This window comes from Nelumbo lutea, chromosome 8 (genome assembly GCF_056320005.1).
Source record: "Nelumbo lutea isolate HS-2025 chromosome 8, American lotus-T2T, whole genome shotgun sequence".
Taxonomy (NCBI): Eukaryota; Viridiplantae; Streptophyta; class Magnoliopsida; order Proteales; family Nelumbonaceae; genus Nelumbo; species Nelumbo lutea.
In genome coordinates, this window is record NC_142691.1 from 30,878,458 (window position 1) to 30,899,128 (window position 20,671).

A 20,671-nucleotide genomic window follows, 5' to 3' on the forward strand; every position below is an offset into this window, starting at 1 on the left:
GCTTAGTTCTGTCATGCTGAACTGGATTATGTGCAATGTTGATAGCAGCTTGGTTGTCACAATAGAGCATCATTGGTTGCTCGTAGTCCACCCCCAATTCCTCTAGAAGGGATCATAGCCATAGTAATTCTGACACACCATGAGCCATTGCCCTGTATTCTGCTTCAGCTGAGGATCTAGCAACTACTGATTGTTTCTTACTCCTCCAAGACACAATATTCCCAACAACGAGAGCACAATAACCAGAGGTGGACCTTCTGCCATCAATACATCTTGCCCAATCTGCATCAGTAAAGGCTTCCAGCTTCAAGTAGCACAGAACCCTTTCTGCAATAGCTAGATGAGTATCTCTGGGAGAATGCATAAACTGACTGAGAACACTTACTGCATAGGAAATATCTGGCCGAATCATGCAAAGGTATAACAATTCCCAAGCAGTCTCTGAAACACTCCCTTATCAGACAACGGTGCACCATCTGTGGCAAAAAGTGGGAGTGGAGATGGGTTTAGCTCCAAGTTTACCAGTGTCAGCAAGAAGATCAAGGACATATTTGCGCTGAGATATGAATATACCATCCTTAGATCGAACAACTTCAATGCCCAAGAAATACCGAAGATCTCCCAAATCTTTAATTTCAAATTCAGAGTGGAGAAATGCTTTTAGTTTACTGGCCTCTTCAATGTCATTCCCGTGACCACAATATCATCAGCATAAACAATCAAGGTCACCAGAGAGTCATTTCTCTTCAAGAACAGTGTATGATCAGATTGTGTTTGAATGTAGCCAAAGGAGACAAGAGCAGCCCGAAATCTCTCAAACCAAGCCCGAGGAGATTGTTTGAGACCATAAAGGGATTTGTGTAGTTTACACACCTTGCCTTTCATTTCTTTCCCATACACTCCTGGAGGTAGAGACATATAGACCTCTTCATGCAGATCTCTATTCAAGAAAGCATTTTTAACATCAAACTGGTGTAGGGGCTAGTCAAAGGTAGCTGCTAGAGAAAGCAAGACCCTAACTGAAGTCATCTTAGCTATAGGAGCAAAGGTCTCAAGATAGTCAATGCCATACATTTGGGTGTAACCCTTGGCAACCAACCTAGCCTTATACCTCTCAACCGAGCCATCTGAGTAATATTTAATGGTAAACACCCATTTACACCCCACTGGTTCCTTCCCTTCCGGCAAGTCCACAACATCCCAGGTATGGTTCTTATGTAATGCTTCAAGTTCAGTCATCATAGCATCCCTCCATTCAGGTTGAGACAATGCTTCCGGTACAGACCTGGGTATCACATTTGAAGAGACAGAAGCAAGAAAGGAGTGGTAGGAAGGAGAGATTGGAGATGCAATGGGCTGTACACTTCCGCTTGCCCTTGCGAAAAGCAATAGGAAGGTCAAGGTCAGGGACGGTCGAAGGTGGGTCGATAGAGGGCTGACTTGTTTCCTCAGGAACTGTGGGAGTGGCCAGATGCTCTTCTGAAGGAGTGGGTCCAGTGGAAGAGGTGGACACCCCATGATCAGACTCACAAGGGATGGGAAGAGGAACAACTGGAGACATAGCAAAGGGTTCATCAGATTTCTCCCCCTCAAGAGGAACACTAAAGAACGGAGTCAACTCTGCAAAGGTGACATCCCGAGATACAAAGCGGGTGCTACGAACTGGATCAAAACAACAATAACCCTTTTGTGTAGAGGCATATCCCAGAAACACACACTTATGAGCTTTAGGTTCAAATTTATGCCTTTGGTGACTATGAATATGCACATAACAAGTACTCCCAAATACACGGAGAGGGAGAGAAAAGAGATCTTTATCCGGGAAGAGAAGACTAAAAGGGGTTTTAAAGCCAAGGACCCTGGAGGGCATACGGTTGATTAGGTAGGTAGCAGTATGAACATCTCCCCAAAACCTTACAGGAACATGGGATGCAAATAAAAGGGATCTGGCAACCTCAACCACATGTCTGTTCTTTCTTTCCGCCACCCCGTTTTGTTGTGGAGTGTAGGAACAAGAACTTTGATGAATAACCCCAAAAGTTTCAAGATAGGTGGAGAGGGTTTTCTCAAAATATTCCTTAGCATTGTCAAAGCGGAATATTTTGATACGGGTATTAAACTGGGTGAGGATGAGTTCATGAAAATTTTTCACAATGATTGATACTTCATCCCGGGATTTCATGAGATAAACCCAAGTATAACGAGAATAATCATCAATAAAAAGGATAAAATACCTATAGCCCCCTATGGTTGGCATGTGATATGGCCCCCACACATCATAGTGAATAATATGGAAAGGAGAAAGAGATCTTTTATTACTGATTGAATAGGAATGTCTACAATGCTTTGCTAGCTCACATGACTCACAATGAAGACTAGATAAAGACACTCCTTTAAACATATCTGGTAACAAATGACTTAAAGCAGAAAAAGACAAATGACCAAATCGAAAATGACATAACGAAATTTTGTTAACAGACTCTTGACACAATTGACTCTAAAGCAACTCTATGAGGTGATCCCAAGGCTTGATCTGGTGCGTCCAATAGATATATTCCGTTCGCCTCATGGCCACTCCCAATCGTCCTCTGAGACTGTAGGTCCTGAAAAACACAATGAGTGGGAAAGAAGGTTATGCTGCAGTTCATGGACTTTGTTAAGCTACTAACAGATAAAAGGTTTGTGTTAAGCTTAGGAACATGGAGAACAAAAGATAAGAACAGGGTGTCAGAGGTCTTTATATCTCCTTTACCAGAGATGGGGGCAAGTGACCCATCGGCCAGGGATATTTTCTCTTTCTCAGAGAGGAGATGGTATGAACAAAAAAGGTTAGATAGGCTAGTCATATGGTCTGATGCACCGAAATCTATAATCCAAGGGAGTTTATGATTACCTGAAACTGAAGCATGATTTGCTGAGGCATATGTACCTGAGTGAGCAAAAGCCGATGAAGATGATGTATTGTTGGAAGGGTGAGTTGAAGAAACCGTAGCTTCTAGGTGATTTAGGAGCCTCCCATACTTCTCAAAATCCAGCTTCATTGCAGCCAATTGCTCAATAGTTGATTTTTCTTCACTTTCCTTACTTCCCCCCTCAGGCACTGTAGCAACATTAGCAGTCTTGGATTTTCCCACCTGACTGCCCTTCTTAGGGTTATTATTGTTCTTAAACCTATCGGGAAGAAGTTCAGGATGAAGCTTCCAGCAGGTGTCCTTTGTATGTCGTGGTTTCTTGCAATATTCACACAACTGCTCTCTTTTCTTAGTAGGGCCCTTCGGTTTCATTCCTGCATGTGCAAAATGTTCTGTAGATGGATTCTGCAACTGCACCTGCCGCCTACTCTCCTCACTACTTATCATAGCATATGCCTGTGAAAGAGTAACCTCATCCCTGGCCAAAATGTTCTGTCTGATAATATCAAACTCAGGGTTGAGTCCAGTGAGAAACTCAAACACCCTATTTCTCTCCACTAGCTTTCTATACATTTCAGCATCCTTTTTACTCTCCCATACCACTGTTTCCATAACATCAATTTCCTGCCATAGGGACTTTAGTATGGAGTAGTAGATTGCCACACTCTTCTCCCCCTGTCTCAGGTTCTTCACATCACTTTTCAATTTGTATGCTCTAGCTACATTCCGTTTCTGTGAATAGGTCTCAGTTACACTGTCCCATATCTCCTTAGCCGAAGACGTCCAGACATAGTGCTGGCTTATATGAGGTTGCATAGAGTTGACTAACCATCCTATAACAGTATAGTTCTCTTGCATCCATCTTTCAAATTCAGGGTCTGTCTCTTCGGGTTTCACCTTGCTGCCTGTGAACTCGAGTTTTTCTCTACTACAAACAAAGATTTTTATAGACTGTGCCCAAGCAAGATAGTTCGTCCCATCTAGCTTAATTGTGGTAACACCCGTCAAAATGGAATCTACTGGAGCAGGTCCAGAAGTTGGCACCTGCTTGAACTCACTTCCATATGTCTCCATTAATCAAACGAAAATCAAAGAACAGAAAATTTTGACTATGTGAACTTACTTGAAGTCAAACCAGAACTTGGATGCTTGAAAAGCTAGGGTTTTGCTCCGTCCAGCAGATGGGCGGGAGAGAGAAGACACTGCCATACCTACCAGAGTAACCCAAACTCTTCCAAACCTGAACCGCTCCTTTAGCAGTCACAAGACACCTTCCAAGCACAGACCGCCACACCCAAGCTTCACCTTTCCTGGTAACTCGAAAATCTCTAGTCGGCTAGGGTTTCAGGCAGCAGTAAGACAGCATCACTTCTTGGCAAAATTTGGCCAGAACTAAACTCTCCAAACCCTTCTACCAACTAGGCAAGTGATTCTCTATACTATAGAGAACCTATCTCTCCATACACTCTCTTGATTTTAGAGTGTACAGGAACAAAGAAAAAAAAGAAGAAAGAGGAACTGAACCCGCTCTGATACCAAGATGTGAATCAGTCCTCTAATATCAGGTTTAAAATCAGTGATTAACAGTACAAATCAGATCTGAATGATAGTGCAAGAGCTGTGTATGTCGAAGAGAAGAGGTAAGAGAAGAAGAAGTCGAATTAGTCTTCCTTCTCCTGTAACCCTATTTTTTATTAATCTCTAAAACAAATTGATGATGACAAGTATACCCTTAAGTGGGCGGCCAGCTTGGCAGTTACATAAAGAAAATAAAATAAGAACAAATAACAGGCCCATTAAGTGAGGCCCATCAACATAAAATCAAAGATAAAATAAAGGATATCACATAAGAGGCTGTTAGGGCCCATTCGGCCCAGTCTCTTTACACTCAAACAGTCACTGCTTCTGTTTTCTCCATCTCATGGACGTTCCACCAATGCTAGGCATGTCTATGGATGTGCTTCATTTAGTTCTTGTGCTGCTGTGCCTCAACAAGTTTTCCACCAATCTTCCATGCCAATATTGTGGCTTCCCACCCAAGTATCCTTTTGTTTGTTGTCATCATATTTTTGTCAACCAGTGAAAACCCCAATTTTGAACATGTCTTTGCAAGGTTATGAAACATGATCCATCCTTTAATGAATAGTGATGCAAGCATATTGTCTACGCCCCACGAAAATGAACAATTGTTCTTTGTCCTGCGAGAGAATGCATGCACCACACACTCTGCCACACAAGTTACAACATTATACCTTTTGTGGATGTTATCTTTGTGTCTTCCCCTGCATAAACTTTGCCTTAGGGTCATTGGAATGGGTAAAATGAGATGAGGTTTCTTCTTAAGCTAGACAATTTTTTTTTGCTTCAACTTGGTGTTGAATGGGAGTGCTATTAGACCACACTACCCAGGTGTCTACAACTTGTTTTTGCTTTCTGGATACAACTTGGAAAACCTTCTTTCTATTATATAATTTGTCATGATAATGACATTTCTGCACCACATAGGAACTCCAAATACTACTTTCCGTAGTTATTTTATTTAGAAGCAAAGATGACTGTCTGGCATCCCAATCCCTGGCAGCCAGGAGCAAACCTTTTGATGAGAAAGGGCCTTCTAACAAGCCCAATTGAGGCTTTACCAACAGCCGGTGGCACTTAGGATCATGATCATTGACACATGATGGGGGTGAAGTCGTTGAACCTCATTCCCCTTGTAGGCGCCCATGTGTGCACAACAGGTGCTTTATTTTATGTGTATACGAGAACTGGTTGGCTGAGGACACACTTGAGTGCATAGGAAAAGGATAACCCAGTATGTCCAACCATTGAGTGGCAAGGTTATAACATGTGCATGGTTGACTGACATGTTGCACCTCCACGTTTAACATGAGGTGCAATGCTGGTCCATGCACTGTCCCTATAGGCTTGTGTGTGTGTGCCCATAAGGAATCCTGGTAGCCACGGTGACCATTAACCAAGGCTGCCCCACAAGGTGATGTCGGTTTAGGAGTGCCCTTGCCACCCAAGGAGATTGACCACCCCTTCTTAAAGAATGTGTTAAGCTTTTGAGGGGTAACCAGTAGAAAGCATCAATAGCCAAAGAATCACATTTTGCTCATCTACAAAACTGCCACTCACCATAGGCACACCGAGGGCATGCTGTGCCCATGTAGTAGACTGTCACAGTATATCACCTTGCCCCTATAGATGCCAAAGACACATTACAGAAAAAAATGAATTATAGTTTTCTAATATAAGACTTGCCCTCTCAAAAAGGGATTATTATTGACATGTGGCTAATTTGGAGTTGAAATTTGCTCCATGAATGGAGGCTACCAAGGCAAAGATCTGGTGCCCCTTTCGTCTCCCAACTAGATTGCCACATGGAAGATTACTGGCTTGTTTAGAGAAGCTCATTAACCACCTAGCAGTACTGCTCCCTTACAAGTGGTGAACTCACATAAAGTTCCAAATGATTATCCAAATGTTGGCACCAAACCCTTAAAATCTTACAGAATATTGTTGACATGACAACATTAAATTTGTTATTCTGGTTTGCAGTTTTATGGTGATCTAAATGAGGATTTTGAATAGGAGCAATAACATGAAATAGGAATTTTAACAGGTGAATATATGCATCCATGCAACACTAGGAAAAAAAAAGAAAAAGTTGAAGCAAGAAAAAAGCATTTTGCTGAGTTTTTTTTTAGTTTCATGTAAATCTAGAAATTTACTCGATGGTCACCAATTCATGGACTTGGCAAACTCAGATGTTTATTAATTTAGTCTTGAAATCTGGGATTTATGAAGTTAGGGATTCTGATGTTGAGGAAGTGATTATGGATGAGACTCATGAAATTGAAGGGACAGTTGATATTAGAAAAGGTGATGGAGATACTTGTGCTGTAGAGACTGTAATTAGTCCTACTGTAGATGAGAATTCGACAAGAGAAAGTTCAGAAAATAGAAGAGAGAGAAGAAAGAGAGATAAGAAGAAGAGAAAAATCGTAGAGAGGAGATTTCAGAAAAAGAGTAGGTCAGTTAATGATTGCCACTCCACTCAATTGCTGTTTATATTAACATTTAAAACATAGTAGACTTACAATATTGCCCTACTGTTAACACAAATAAACAGCAGCTAACATAACTGAAATAACCTAACACTACTAACATGCTAACAGCAACATAAATAACATGATAACTAACTCTACACTCCCCTCAAGTTGGGAGTAGATATTAATCATTCCCAACTTGCGTGCAGCTATCTCCAACTTGGTCTTTGGTACTGTCTTAGTGAAGAGATCGGCAAGCTGCATGTTAGAGGCAATATATGGAAGACACACTTCTTGAGAGGCAATTCTCTCTCTGATAAAGTGTCAATCCACTTCAATGTGCTTAGTTCTGTCATGTTGAACTGGATTATGGGCGATGTTAATAGCAACTTGATTATCACAGTATAGCATCAGGGGCCTCTTAGAAGTAATGACCAATTCCTCAAATAGGGATCTCAACCATAATACTTCAGCCACACCGTTCGCCATAGCCCTGTATTCAGCTTCAACACTAGAACAAGCAACAACATTTTGCTTCTTGCTTCTCCAAGAGACAGGATTTCCTCCTACAAAAGCGCAATACCCAGAGGTGGATCTCTTATCATCAACACACCCAGCCCAATCAACAGTTGTGTAGATTTCTATTTTCATGTGACCATTATCTTTGAAGAGTATGCCTCTGCCTGGACATCTCTTCAGATAAGCAAGGATCTTCTCAACTACAAGGAGATGAGTGGTTCTGGGGGAATGCATATACTGGCTAACAACACTGATTGCATAAGAAATGTCCGGTCGTGTGAGGCAAAGATAAAGGAGTTTTCCAACCAACAGTTGAAACATAACCTTGTCTTCAAGGAGCTCTCCCCCTTCTACACTTATCTTATGATTTTGTTCAATAGGTGTGTCAGCAGGTTTAACACCTAGCTTCCTAGTTTCCTACAAAAGGTCGAGAACATACTTCCTTTGGGAAAGAAAAATCCCATGTTTAGATCATGCTACTTCAATGCCCAAGAAAAATACATTTTGAGGCTTTAGGATCAAATTTAGAGCAATGAGGCTTAAGAATCTAAACAAAGCAAGTACATTGAAAGGTCTTAATGGGAATAGTAAACATGTCCTTATCAGGATATATTATAATATGTTGAATGGAATTTTCATGTCTAGGACCCATGAAGGAACTCGGTCGATGAGGTACATAGCATTGTGGATAGCGTCCCCCCAAAACGTGTGGGAACATTGGAGTTTAGCATAATGCTTCTTGCCACCTCCAATATATGCTTATTTTTCCTCCCAAAAACCCCATTTTGTTGAGGTGTATGAGGACAAGTGCTTTGGTGGATAATTCCATGGTCAATGAAGTATGAGGCCAATGATTTTGCAAAGTATTCTTTGGCATTATCAGATCTGAAAAATTTGATTTTGATCCCAAATTGGGTCAAAACCATCTGAAGGAAAATCCGAGTTAGGGTAGGAACCTCATCTCAAGAGCGCAAAAGATAAATCCATGAGAAATGAGTTTAGTCATCAATAAATAGTAGGAAATATCTATACCCCCTCCCCCCAAACATTAGTATGCACAATTTCAAATAGGAATACTACTTTTATTGCTCAAAGAATAGGTTGTTCTACAATGCTTTACAAGTTCACAACTTTCACATTTTAAACTAGACGTTTGGACTGACTCAAATAAACTGAGAAATAAACTCTTCAAAGACTTAAATGACAAATGACCTAACCGATTATGCCAAAGCATAACCTGACTCATAGATTGAGAAATTAATAACCTCCCCACTTCTTTATCTTCCCCATGTAAATGCCCTCCCAATAGGTAGATTCCATTTGTCTCACAGCTAATCCAAATCACATTCTTTGTCTCTAGATCCCAAAAAACACACCAACTAGGAAAGAAAGTCATTGAGTAGTTTTAGTTTTTAGTAATGCTACTAACTAAAAGCAGGTTAGTACTAAGTTTAGCAACATGCAAAATTGAGGACAAGGAGATTGCATTAGACAGTCTAATGTCTCCCTTGCCAGAGATGAGAACAAGGGAGTCATCAGCAATAGACACTTTGTCTTTGCTAGAGGATAAGCAATAAGTAGTAAACAATGAGGATAAGCTAGTCATATGGTCAGATGCACCTGAATCTATAACCCAACAAGGTTCATTGTTACCTAGGAATGAGGCATGATATGCTGAAGCTCTTGTACCTGAATGAGTGAATGCTGAAGTGGGAGTAGCTGATGTTGTAGAAGGTAACTGAGATGAGGGGGCTGAAGTGCCAACTTCACTTTCCAACTAAGTCAAGGCAACTTGGACAGCAGCTAAAGTGTCTAGAGATGTGGCTCTTGTGTTCGAGGATGATACACCATCAGTAGTAATTGCCACATTAGCATTCCCCTTTTTGTTTTTGAGCTTTGTTGGAATTAGATGTGGATTCAACTTCCAACAAGTGTCCCTTGTGTGCTTTGGTTTCTTGCAATGATCACAAATTACTTCCCTCCCATCTTCTTTCTTCATATACCTTTTGTAAAATCCCTATTAGATTCTAGGTTAAAGTAGAGAAGAAGAAGAGAAAGAAGAAGAAGAGAAGAAGAAGGAGGAGAAGAAGGGTTCGGCCAGATTAGGAAAAATCAGTCCACCTTTAGCCGACCCACTTGTATTTATCTCCAATAACATAGTTACAAGAAAGACCATATTGTCCCTCATAAGTGATGGGACACATAACTTAAACTTAAATAAAATAGACCTTTCACTCTCAAATAGATAAACCCAAATGACCAAAATACCCCTGATTTGTGTATTCTAACACCTTTCCTTGTCACCCCTAAACTTCAGTTTCACTACTGTTAGGGCTGATTCCATAGGCTAATATTGTAGCATAACCTTTCTCCTACTTTCTTCACTGTGCACTAAGGAATAGGCCTGAGACAAGGTTGCACTCTCCTTGGTGAGAAGTTGTTGCCTCACAATATCATATTCTGGATTCAGATCAACTAGGAATTCAAAAACTTTATTGGTTTCAACCTGTTTTATGTATGTCTGTGCATCTTTTTGACTTTCCCACTCAATTGTCTCTAGGTGATCAATTTCATGCCACAAAGACTTCAAATTAGAGAAGTAAACTGAGACCAGCTTCTCCCCCTAGCAACGTTAAGTGGCTGGGAATAGGTTTCTCTCATGATGTCCCAAATTTCCTTAGGAGTTTTGGCCCACAAGTAATTTCGGCTGATATGAGGCTGCATGGAATTTCACAACCAAGTCATAAACAAATAATTCTCCTAAGCCCATTTCGCATATAATGGGTCTTCCTTGGCTGGTTTCTTTACATGCCCCATCACATAGCCTAATTTTCCTCTTCCCCTAATAGCCATTGTAGCTGATTGAGCCCATTCCAAGTAATTTGATCCATCAAATTTGATAGTGGTAATCTGAAAATTATTTTCAGTCATGTTTCCAGCTCCCAACACACCTTCCCCTTGGGTCTTTAACTCAGTTTCTGTTATCTTAGACTCACATGAGAAACCCTAGGTTGGCTCTAATACTAAGTTGTGTTGTAGAGACTGTAGTCAGTCCTACTGTAGATGAGAATTCAACAAGAGAAATTTCAGAAAATAGAAGAGAGAGAAAAAAGAGGGAGGGAGAAGAAGAAGGGGAGAGAAATCGTAGAGAGGAGATTTCAGAAAGAGTGTGGGTCAGTTAATGATTTCCACCCCACTCAGTTGCTATTTATATTAGCACTTAAGACATGGTAGACTTACAATATTGCCCCTACTGTTAACATAAATAAACAGCAGCTAACATAACTGAAATAACTAACTTTCTAACACCACTAACATGCTAACAGCAACATAAATAACATGCTAACTAACTCTACAGAGATAAAAGTGGAAGTAAAACTTTGGGGCTTCATATTCTTGGAGATAGAAGTGGAAGTAAGTAATCTAATTATGAAGCCCCAGAGAAATCTGATGCCTTTGCAGGATAAAGGAAATTATAATTTGGGTTCCAAAGAAAACATTGTTAATTCAAGGTCAGATTTAGATCAAAGAAATCTGAGTCTAATTAAAGGAGATGGGGTTGGGTGTAGAGGATAGAGAGACTGGTATAGGTGGCACCAGTTTAGTTTTCTAGTAGAAACGTGGTCCTAGATTTGAAAAGAATCAATGATGATCAAAAGGTGTATAAGTTCCTGGAGAGTTTATTTTATTTAAGTATTTCATTGTAGGGTTCTTTCGTGTCTTGTTTTTTTAGAGGGGATAGATGTTATTTGGTATGTCTCCTTTTGTTTTGTGGTTTGAAAAGAATCAATGATGATCAAAAGGTTTATAAGTTCCTGGAAAGTTTATTTTATTTAAGTATTTCGTTGTAGGGTATAGGTGGCACCAGTTTAGTTTTCTAGTAGAAACGTGGTCCTAGATTTGAAAAGAATCAATAATGATCAAAAGGTTTATAAGTTCCTGGAGAGTTTATTTTATTTATTTCATTGTAGGGTTCTTTCGTGTCTTGTTTTTGTAGAGAACATTGATGTGGGTCCCACAGCTGTGGTCCCATTCTGTCCGTAGGGTAGAATGTATCTAGTCACAGCTGTGGTCAATTTGTTATTCTGTTATTCCTAGTTGCTATTTACTTTTCAGTTTTATATTGTTTGTTATGTGTTAGCAGTTATGATGTAAACACCAAGGGCAGATATGTTCTTTCATGTAACTAGCATAACATATATATATTAAATTAAAGTGGCAGTGGCAGAATAATTGACATTCTGTTCTTCTCCTCAAAATCTGTGTTCTACTGCTCTCTCACCACTCTTTCTTCTACTTCTTCTTCACTTTCTCTTCTCATCGAACCTGAAATTTCTTAGTGGTCAAGACTGATAGCAGTCTTGAACACCTACATGGTATTAGAGCTAAGTTAGGGTTTCTCATGTGAGCCTAATACCAGCCGATCACATGAGAATCTCCTAGGACTGGAAGCTGAAAAGGAGGAGTTCGCAGACTGATTCTTGGAGATCGCCAGAGGTGCTAGCAGCTATTGGAAACTTGCTAGGGTTGCAGAGTGTTGGTGGTCAGGAAGGATCAGAGAAGACTAGGGTTCGGGTAACCTTAGAAGGCAGCGAACAATTTTTTCTTGTAAGTTGTTTACTTTCTAAGAGAAGTTCTATCAGAGAAGATAGGTTGGACCTATCTGGAGGGGAAGGCCGAACCATTCTAGTTTTTTCTCTCTTCGATTCACTAGGGTTTTACAGCAAACCCTGGACCGAACTGTCTCAACTGTGTTTCTCTCTACTCTAGGGTTTGAAAGTGATTTGCGGCAAGCCCTAGTGTTTGACTGAACCCTGTGATCTACCTAGAGTTACCCTTAAGTTTATTGGTAGGTCTGATCAGATTCTAGGGTTTCTTATTAACCCTACTGCAAGCCTATCTATACAGTTCTGTTTGGATTGTGGAACTGAATTGCTTACTTTAAGGACTGATTAAAACCCTAACTTTCCCAAGCATATCAGATTTTTTTTAAGCTGTTCTCAGAGTCCTAAGGGGTTAGAGCTCTACGGACAGCTACTGCTATGTTGGCTAGTTGGTTTCAGATCAGAATTATCTCAGTTTTGTGCACATACACTGAGAATACAGATCAAGCCTATACTGTTTTGATTGTGATTGGTAGTTCAAGTGATGTTTTGAGACTATACAGAAATGGAGTTTAAAAATCAGGCAGAAGGCAGCCTTGGGAACATCAGTTATGGTAGTATTTCTGAGATGGGTGGTCAGATTACGACCGTAAAGTTTGATGGATCAAACTATTTGGAATGGGCCCAATCAGCCATGATGGCTATTGGTGGAAGAGGTAAATTAGGGTACCTCTTGGGAGATATGAAAGAACCTCCCAAGGGAGACCCGACATATACCAAGTGGATGCAAGAAAACTACTTGGTTATGACATGGCTGTGTAATTCTATGCAGCCTCATATTAGCTGGAATTATTTGTGGGCAAAGACAGCTAAGGAGATATGGGATGTTATGAAAGAAACTTACTCCCAACCCCTTAATGTTGCCAGAGCATATGAATTGAAATGTGAAGTGAATACCCTTAAACAAGGAGAGAAACCGGTGTCGGTCTACTTCTCTACCTTGAAGTTCCTGTGGCATGAGATTGATCACTTAGAGACTCTTGAGTGGGAGAGTCCCAAAGATGCTCAGACCCATAGAAAGCACATCGAGACAAACAAAGTGTTTGAGTTTCTGGCAGGACTGAATTCAGAATATGATATTGTGAGGCAGCAGATTTTGACTAGAGACAGTGTGACTCTCTCTCAGGCTTACTCATTTGTACACATTGAAGAGACCAGAAGGAAGGTTATGATGCAACCTCACCCACCCACAACAACCTTTGTAGCGGTTACACCCAAATCAGGGGGTGATTCAGAGAAGGACAGGAGGAGGGAAGACAAGAAGGATGTAGTATGTGAACATTGTAAGAAGCCCAAACATACAAAAGAGACATGTTGGAAACTGCATCCTCACTTGGTTCCTGCGAAGTTGAGAAACAAGAAGGGCACTGCTCATGTAGCCATGAACACTGATTCAGCATCCTCATCTGGCACAAAAGGAACATCTTTGGAGACCTTAGTTGCAGTTCGGGCTGCCCTAATACAGCTAGAAAAGGAAGTTGGAAATTCAGCTCAGCCACCGCAGCCTCCATCAGCCCCTGCCACATCTGCCTTCGCCCATTCAGGTACTCGAGCTTCAGCCTATCATGCCTCGGCTCCAGGTACTACTGATCCTTGTTGGGTAATAGACTCAGGTGCATCTGATCACATGAATAGCTTGCCTTCATTGTTTACTACTTACCATTTGTCTTCCGGTAGGGATAAGGTATCTATTGCTGATGGCTCCCCGGTTCCTATTTCTGGGAAGGGTGACATCAAGCTTTCAGATACTATCTCCCTGTCATCTGTCTTGCATGTTCCTAAGCTTGATATTAACCTTCTTTCAATCAGTAGTATTACCAAGCATATGAACTGCTCAGTAACCTTCTTCCTTGACCGATGTGTTTTTCAGTACTTGGAGACGCAGAAGGTGATTGGGATTGGCTGTGAGACGAATGGGATTTATCTACTCGGGGAGCGGTTCCGTCAGGGAGAGTCAGTTGAGAAGTTGTCTTTTGTTTCTCAGAATGTGAGTCCGGTTATGCTTTGGCATAACTGATTAGGTCATTTGTCTTTTCGATCTTTACAGAGTCTGTTTCCTGCTTTATTTGAGTCTATTGAGTTGTCTCAGTTACAGTGTGAAAGTTGTGAGTTTGCTAAGCATTGTAGAAAGCCTTATTTATTGAGTAATAAAAGGAGTGATAATTCTTTTGATATTGTGCATACTGACGTTTGGGGGCCTTATCATATCCCTTCCATGGATGGGTATAGATATTTTTTGTTATTTGTTGATGACCATACCCGTTTTTCTTGGGTTTATCTCATGCGTTCACGAGATGAGGTACCTTCCCTGACCCAAAATTTTCACCAAATGATCCTAACCCAGTTTGATGCCAAGATCAAAGTTCTCAGATCTGATAACGCAAAGGAATACTTTGCTAAATCATTGACATCTTATCTTCTTCATCATGGGGTTATCCACCAGAGCTCTTGCCCTCATACACCTCAGTAGAATGGAGTTGCCGAAAGGAAGAATAGGCACATTTTGGAAGTGGCTAGAAGCCTCATGTTTACTTCTAATGTTCCTATTCGCTTCTGGAGTGATGCTATCCTCACGGCGGTATACCTTATTAATCGGGTTCCTTCCAGGGTCCTTGATATGCGATCTCCTTTTTCCCTTCTACACCCACGTGAGGACTTGTTTTCTATTCCCCTTAAGACATTCGGTTGTATTTGCTTTGTTCAGCTTTTCGGACCCCATCGCTCCAAGTTCGAACCCAAAGCCTCCAAATGCATCTTCCTTGGTTATGCACAAACTCAAAAGGGTTATTGCTGCTATGATCCTGTCTCTGGGAGGAAGTTTGTCTCCATGGATGTCACTTTCTTTGAGGGGACACCCTATTATCCTTGGGTTTCCCCTCAGGGGGAGAGCAGTGAGAGTGGGGGTTTGAGTTCTTGTCTTCAGGGGGAGAGCAGTGAGAGTGGGGCAGTTCCTTTACCTATTCCATTGGGTGATGAGAGCTGCAATGGTGATGGTAGTCAGAGGGATCAGGAGTTGAGGGAGAGCTGCAATGGTGGGGGTGGTCAGAGGGATCAGGAGTTGAGGGTTTATCATAGGCGGTGCAGGCAGGTTGATCCTGATCATCAGCAGTCCAGGCCAGCTCCAATCTCATCTACAGCTCCAGGTCCAGATACTACAGTCCCAGAGCCCACAGAGACTTCCCCTACAGATGATCTTGACCTTTCGATTGCAGTCTGTAAAGGGAAACGACATTGTACCACATCTACAGCCCACTGTATTTCCCATTTTTTTCCTATGATCGCCTATCTCTTACCTACAGGACCTACCTTAGTTCCATTTCCAATGTCCCTATTCCAAGAACAGTGCAAGAAGCCCTATCCATCCCTGAATGGAAAGATGCAATGCAAGTTGAGATGGATGCCCCGTTGAAAAACAACGCCTGGGAGGTAGTTGATTGCCCAAAGGAAAGAAACCAGTTGGATGCAGATGGGTATTTACGGTGAAGCATAATGCAGATGGATCTATTGAGAGGTATAAAGCTCGGTTAGTTGCAAGAGGGTTTACACAGACTTATGGCATAGATTACTTGGAGACCTTTGCACCGGTAGCCAAGATGACTACTATTCGAGTCCTATTGTCCCTTGCAGCAAGTCACACTTGGCCTTTATACCAAATGGACGTGAAAAATGCCTTTCTGAATGGAGATCTGCAGGAAGAAGTTTACATGCGTTTGCCTCCTGGATTCTATGATGCAGAAATAGGTAAGAAGGTCTTCCGGCTCAACAAGGCTTTGTATGGTTTGAAACAGTCACCTAGGGCTTGGTTTGATAGATTCAGACTAGCTCTTGTGAAGTTTGGTTATGTACAGGCCCAGTCAGATCATACCCTATTCATCAAGAGGGTGGAGTCCTCTTTGACACTACTGGCAGTATATGTTGATGATATTGTGGTCACAGGGAATGATAGCCATGAGATTGAGTCTCTTAAACAGCTTCTTCATCAAGAATTTGAGGTGAAGGACCTTGGTGTACTCTGGTATTTTTTGGGTATTGAGGTTGCTAGATCCAAACAGGGGATCTTTATTTCTCAGAGGAAATATGTCCTAGGCCTGTTGGCAGAAACTGGAAAGTTAGGTGTCAAGCCTGCAGATACACCAATTGAATAGAACCACAGGATTAGTGCCGAGAGTGGGGAGCTTCTTGAAGACAATGTTATGTTCTAGCAATTGGTAGGAAAGCTCCTATATCTCTGCCTCACTCGGCCAGATATTACTTATGTTGTTAGTGTTGTCAGCCAGTACATGCATTCTCCTAGAACCACACATCTTCTTGCGGCAGAAAGAATCTTAGCCTACTTGAAGAGATGCCCAGGTAGGGGTATACTATTCAAGAACAACAATCACATGAAGGTGGAGGTCTATACGGATGCTGATTGGGCTGGGAGTGTTGATGACAGAAGATCCACCTCAGGATATTGTGCCCTTGTGGGAGGAAACCTTGTCTCCTGGAGAAGTAAGAAACAAGGTGTTGTCTCCCAGTCAAGTGCTGAAGCAGAATACAGGTCCATGGCCAACGGAGTGGCTGAAATCCTATTGCTAAGATCTCTACTTGAGGAGTTGGGTATTGAGTATGAGAAGCCCCTGATGCTGTACTGTGATAATCAAGCCGCCATTAATATAGCACATAATCCAGTACAACATGACAGAACCAAACACATTGAAGTTGACCGCCACTTTGTACGAGAGAGGGTCTCATCTCAAGAAGTATGCCTCCCTTACATCACATCCAGTATGCAACTAGCAGACATCCTCACTAAAGCCGTATCAAGAAAGAAGCTAGAAGCGGATCTATCCAAGTTGGGAATGATGAACATATACTCCCAACTTGAGGAGGAGTGTAGAGAACATTGATGTGGGCCCCACAGCTGTGGTCCCACTCTGTCCGTAGGGTAGAATGTATCTAGTCACAGCTGTGGTCAATTTGTTATTCTGTTATTCCTAGTTGCTATTTACTTTTCAGTTTTATATTGTTTGTTATGTGTTAGCAGTTATGATGTAAACACCAAGGGCAGATATGTTTTTTCATGTAACTAGCATAACATATATATATTAAATTAAAGTGGCGGCGGCAGAATAATTGACATTCTGTTCTTCTCCTCAAAATCTGTGTTCTACTGCTCTCTCACCACTCTTTCTTCTACTTCTTCACTTTCTCTTCTCATCGAACCTGAAATTTCTTAGTGGTCAAGACTGATAGCAGTCTTGAACACCTACAGTTTTGTTAGAGGGGATAGATGCTATTTGGTATGTCTCCTTTTGTTTTGTGGTTGGATTGTTTTGGTTATTCAAGGGGGTTGGGGCGGTTCTTTGGAGGTGAAGTTTGTTTATTTCTTCTCTTGGGTGATTGTTGCTCACCTCCCTTTGCATTCTCTTTTTATTTCTTTTGAATTTTTTTATTATCAAAAATGAATTTTGAATTATTCCCTAACGATTCAGGATGCTGATTTGAGTAAGAAATTGTAATAATCCAATCTTTCTATTTTTTTATTTACCTGAAGATGAAGGTTATACTGTTATAGTTAATAATTAGATTCAACTGCATGTGTTGTATCAATTGTTGGTCTAATGACATCTGTCTAATTAGTTGATCCATGAAACTGAAGCTAATAGCTGTCCATTAAGTAACATCCTAGTCAAGAACTTATTTGACAAGTTTGAATAATCTTCTGCTTAGTTTTTTTTTGGTAAAAATCTCCTGCTTAGTTGATCTATCAGGAGGACATTTCTAAGATTAAAATGTTTTTACCTAGACAATTAGATCTCCTCAAAGTTGACTACGAATTTTTAATCTCACTTGGTTATGCAACTAATATATCCAGTTTTATCTATTTCTTTCCCTCAGGAGTTATGAAGTTGGAAGCAACAAAGTTTCGACCAAGAGAGGTAGTAAAGCATGTACTCCAGACTGCTGCAGCATCATTGCAAAAGATGCTAATTTTGGAAGGGCATGTAGACGACGATGTTCCTGTCGAGGTAAGAGCTTTATCAGCTAGTTTAACTAAATTTTTATTATGTCAAATATATACATATATTACATGAATCAAAATATGTCTAACTGCACCATTCTTTCAATTTGTTGCCCCTCTTTTTTTAATTTAATTTTTAGAGTTACAATTTTTCCCTCAAATGGCTAATTGCACAATTTTTAGAGTAACAAAACCTGAGCTTTCCCTCAAGTGTCCAAGGATGATCATGGGTTGAGTTAGGCTAGGCATCTAGGATGCCTGTATAATCAATAAAGTTATATTTAAAAAAAAAAACCTAAATTTGAATCTAAGTTTATATTTAAAATTATAGAATATATATGATACCAGAAAACTTATAATCAAGGTTCAAAATTTCAATACTATACACCCCATATTGGGTGTATCATTTCATACCAGTAGCTCCCCAAAATCCCAAATAAGGGGTATTTTGGAATTTGGTCATTTTCAGGGGCTAGGCAAGCCTAAAACCGACCCTCCTAAAACAATTTTGAAAAGAAAAACAGAAAAACAGTTATGAAGTATCGAAATACCCAATACACTTGCCCATGCATATCGGGCGTATCGATACTTTATGCCTTGCTTATAACTGATCAACTGGTATCATAAAAGTGGCAACCAATCAGGTAGTATTCATCAAAATTTACAAAAGAGTTTTGATTGGTCAAAGCTCTTCTAGTATCAAACATTTCCAGTGTCATAGATATACCCTAAATATTTTTATATTCTATAAGTGTTATTTATATAATTCATATATTATCTATGTTATATTATATTATTTATATTAAATTTCCTGGATTGTCCAGGCCGGGCAATGCAGGGTTGGACAGATATAATCAACCCTACAAATGTGTCTCTTTGCTTTTGTTTATTGGAGAGCATCATAGTTTTCAAGGTGCCAAGGTGAGGCTAGGTGATAGGGGGCACCTTGTCGTGTAGTCACCTAGATGATGGATTTTTTTAATCCTAGGGTAGTTCCCTAGGTTCCACAACCATATTTCCTTAATAACTATGCATATTTTTCATAAGAAAAGTATAAACTTCATGTTTAAGTATAGAAAATCAACATATTCATGAGAAAAAGAAGAAACAAATGAAAATTCAAAAAAATATTGGGGGCTGAACCCCTATTTTGTTATAGGAAAAGAAGAAAAGAAAAGTAGAAGAATATAATGTGTTGATTAGACAATCTTAAGTCCTTAATTTTTTGAGGTTACAATTATAAAATAGACATTTTAAAACTAAAATATTCACTTTGTGTGTTTATGTACTAATTTCTTTTATTATTTTCTTATTTGCTAGGGTTTAATCAACACAAACATTGCTAAATTCTGTATTGAACCCTCAAAGACTACAAAACCTGAACCAAATAAGTAATGAAGAACTTAAAATGTTGTCCAATCAACACATTTTCTTCTTTTTCTTTACTAATTTTGTGTGTTTATATACTAATTGCTTCTTCTTCTTCTTCTTCCACTTTTTCTTTTCTTCTTTTCCTATAGCAGAAATAGGGGTCAGTCCCTATATTTTTTGAATTTTCTTTTCTTACTTCTTTTTCTACTCATGAAGTTGGAATATGTTGATTTTCTATATTTTAACATGAAGTGTATACTTTTCTTCTGAAAATTATGGATATTTATTAAGGAAATATGATTATGGAACCTAGGGAACTACCCTAGGATACATGTTTTTAGTTAAAAAAATCCATCACCTAAACGCCTAGGCGACAACGCCCCCCCTATCACCTAGCCTTGCCTTGGCACCTTGAAAACTATGGTTACAAGATTTAGATTTAGTACCCATTTGGGAGGGCTGAAGCATAGTGGCTTCTGGCTTTCCATGGTGATCCACACATGGACAACCCATAAGCTATGTTTGGTGAAAAACCTGGAGAGCTCAAATTGGCTATTAGTCAGTCATTTGAAGGGATGTCTGCTTCAACCTCTTTGAATAGCTTATCCAGAGTGCTTCAAAGCAGCTGAACAAGCTTAGCTGAATCTTCAGATCTGCCCTCCCAAAGAGGCCCTTATTAAAATTAAACCAATACATTTTGATTTTTGACAGGGTAAATTTGTAAAACAGTCCATTTTCAGGTATTACAACATTCAGATATTCAAACAGTTCAAATGCACTCAGAGGTACAAAAAAGTTAAAAAGCAAATTCTGACTAAGAGTTCAGAGCCACACTCGGATCATTTTTGCTTTTCAGAGATCAGAGTTCAGTTCTACCAAATTCAACTTTAGTAAGTGAATCATACTGGAATAGTAAACCAATCATCTAATCACTGAATAACAATTTGTTCTTTTAGGAAACGATTTTTAAACAATTATGATGATTACAATGAAATATTGGAAATTTTTTTGATCATGTTCTTAAAATTTTAAATCTTAAATGTATATAGTCCATCAATGAAATTTGAAATATTGCTAACATATCGGCAATGTATAAGAGATATTAGAAAAAGATTCCTAGAAAATTTCGTATCACCACCTAGCAAGATG

At 40.0% G+C, this 20,671-nt stretch overlaps 1 protein-coding gene across 2 annotated transcripts in view; it reads left to right on the top strand.

The window, feature by feature from the left end:
- The window catches only part of HK5 (histidine kinase 5), a 57,526-nt gene that overhangs the window by 21,956 nt on the left and 14,899 nt on the right, over nucleotides 1-20,671 (top strand). For both annotated transcript variants that reach the window (XM_088956704.1, XM_088956705.1), the window contains one exon: nucleotides 18,028-18,158. In XM_088956704.1, the coding sequence (XP_088812830.1) occupies nucleotides 18,028-18,158 (131 nt within the window). The remainder of the gene's footprint in view (nucleotides 1-18,027; nucleotides 18,159-20,671) is intronic.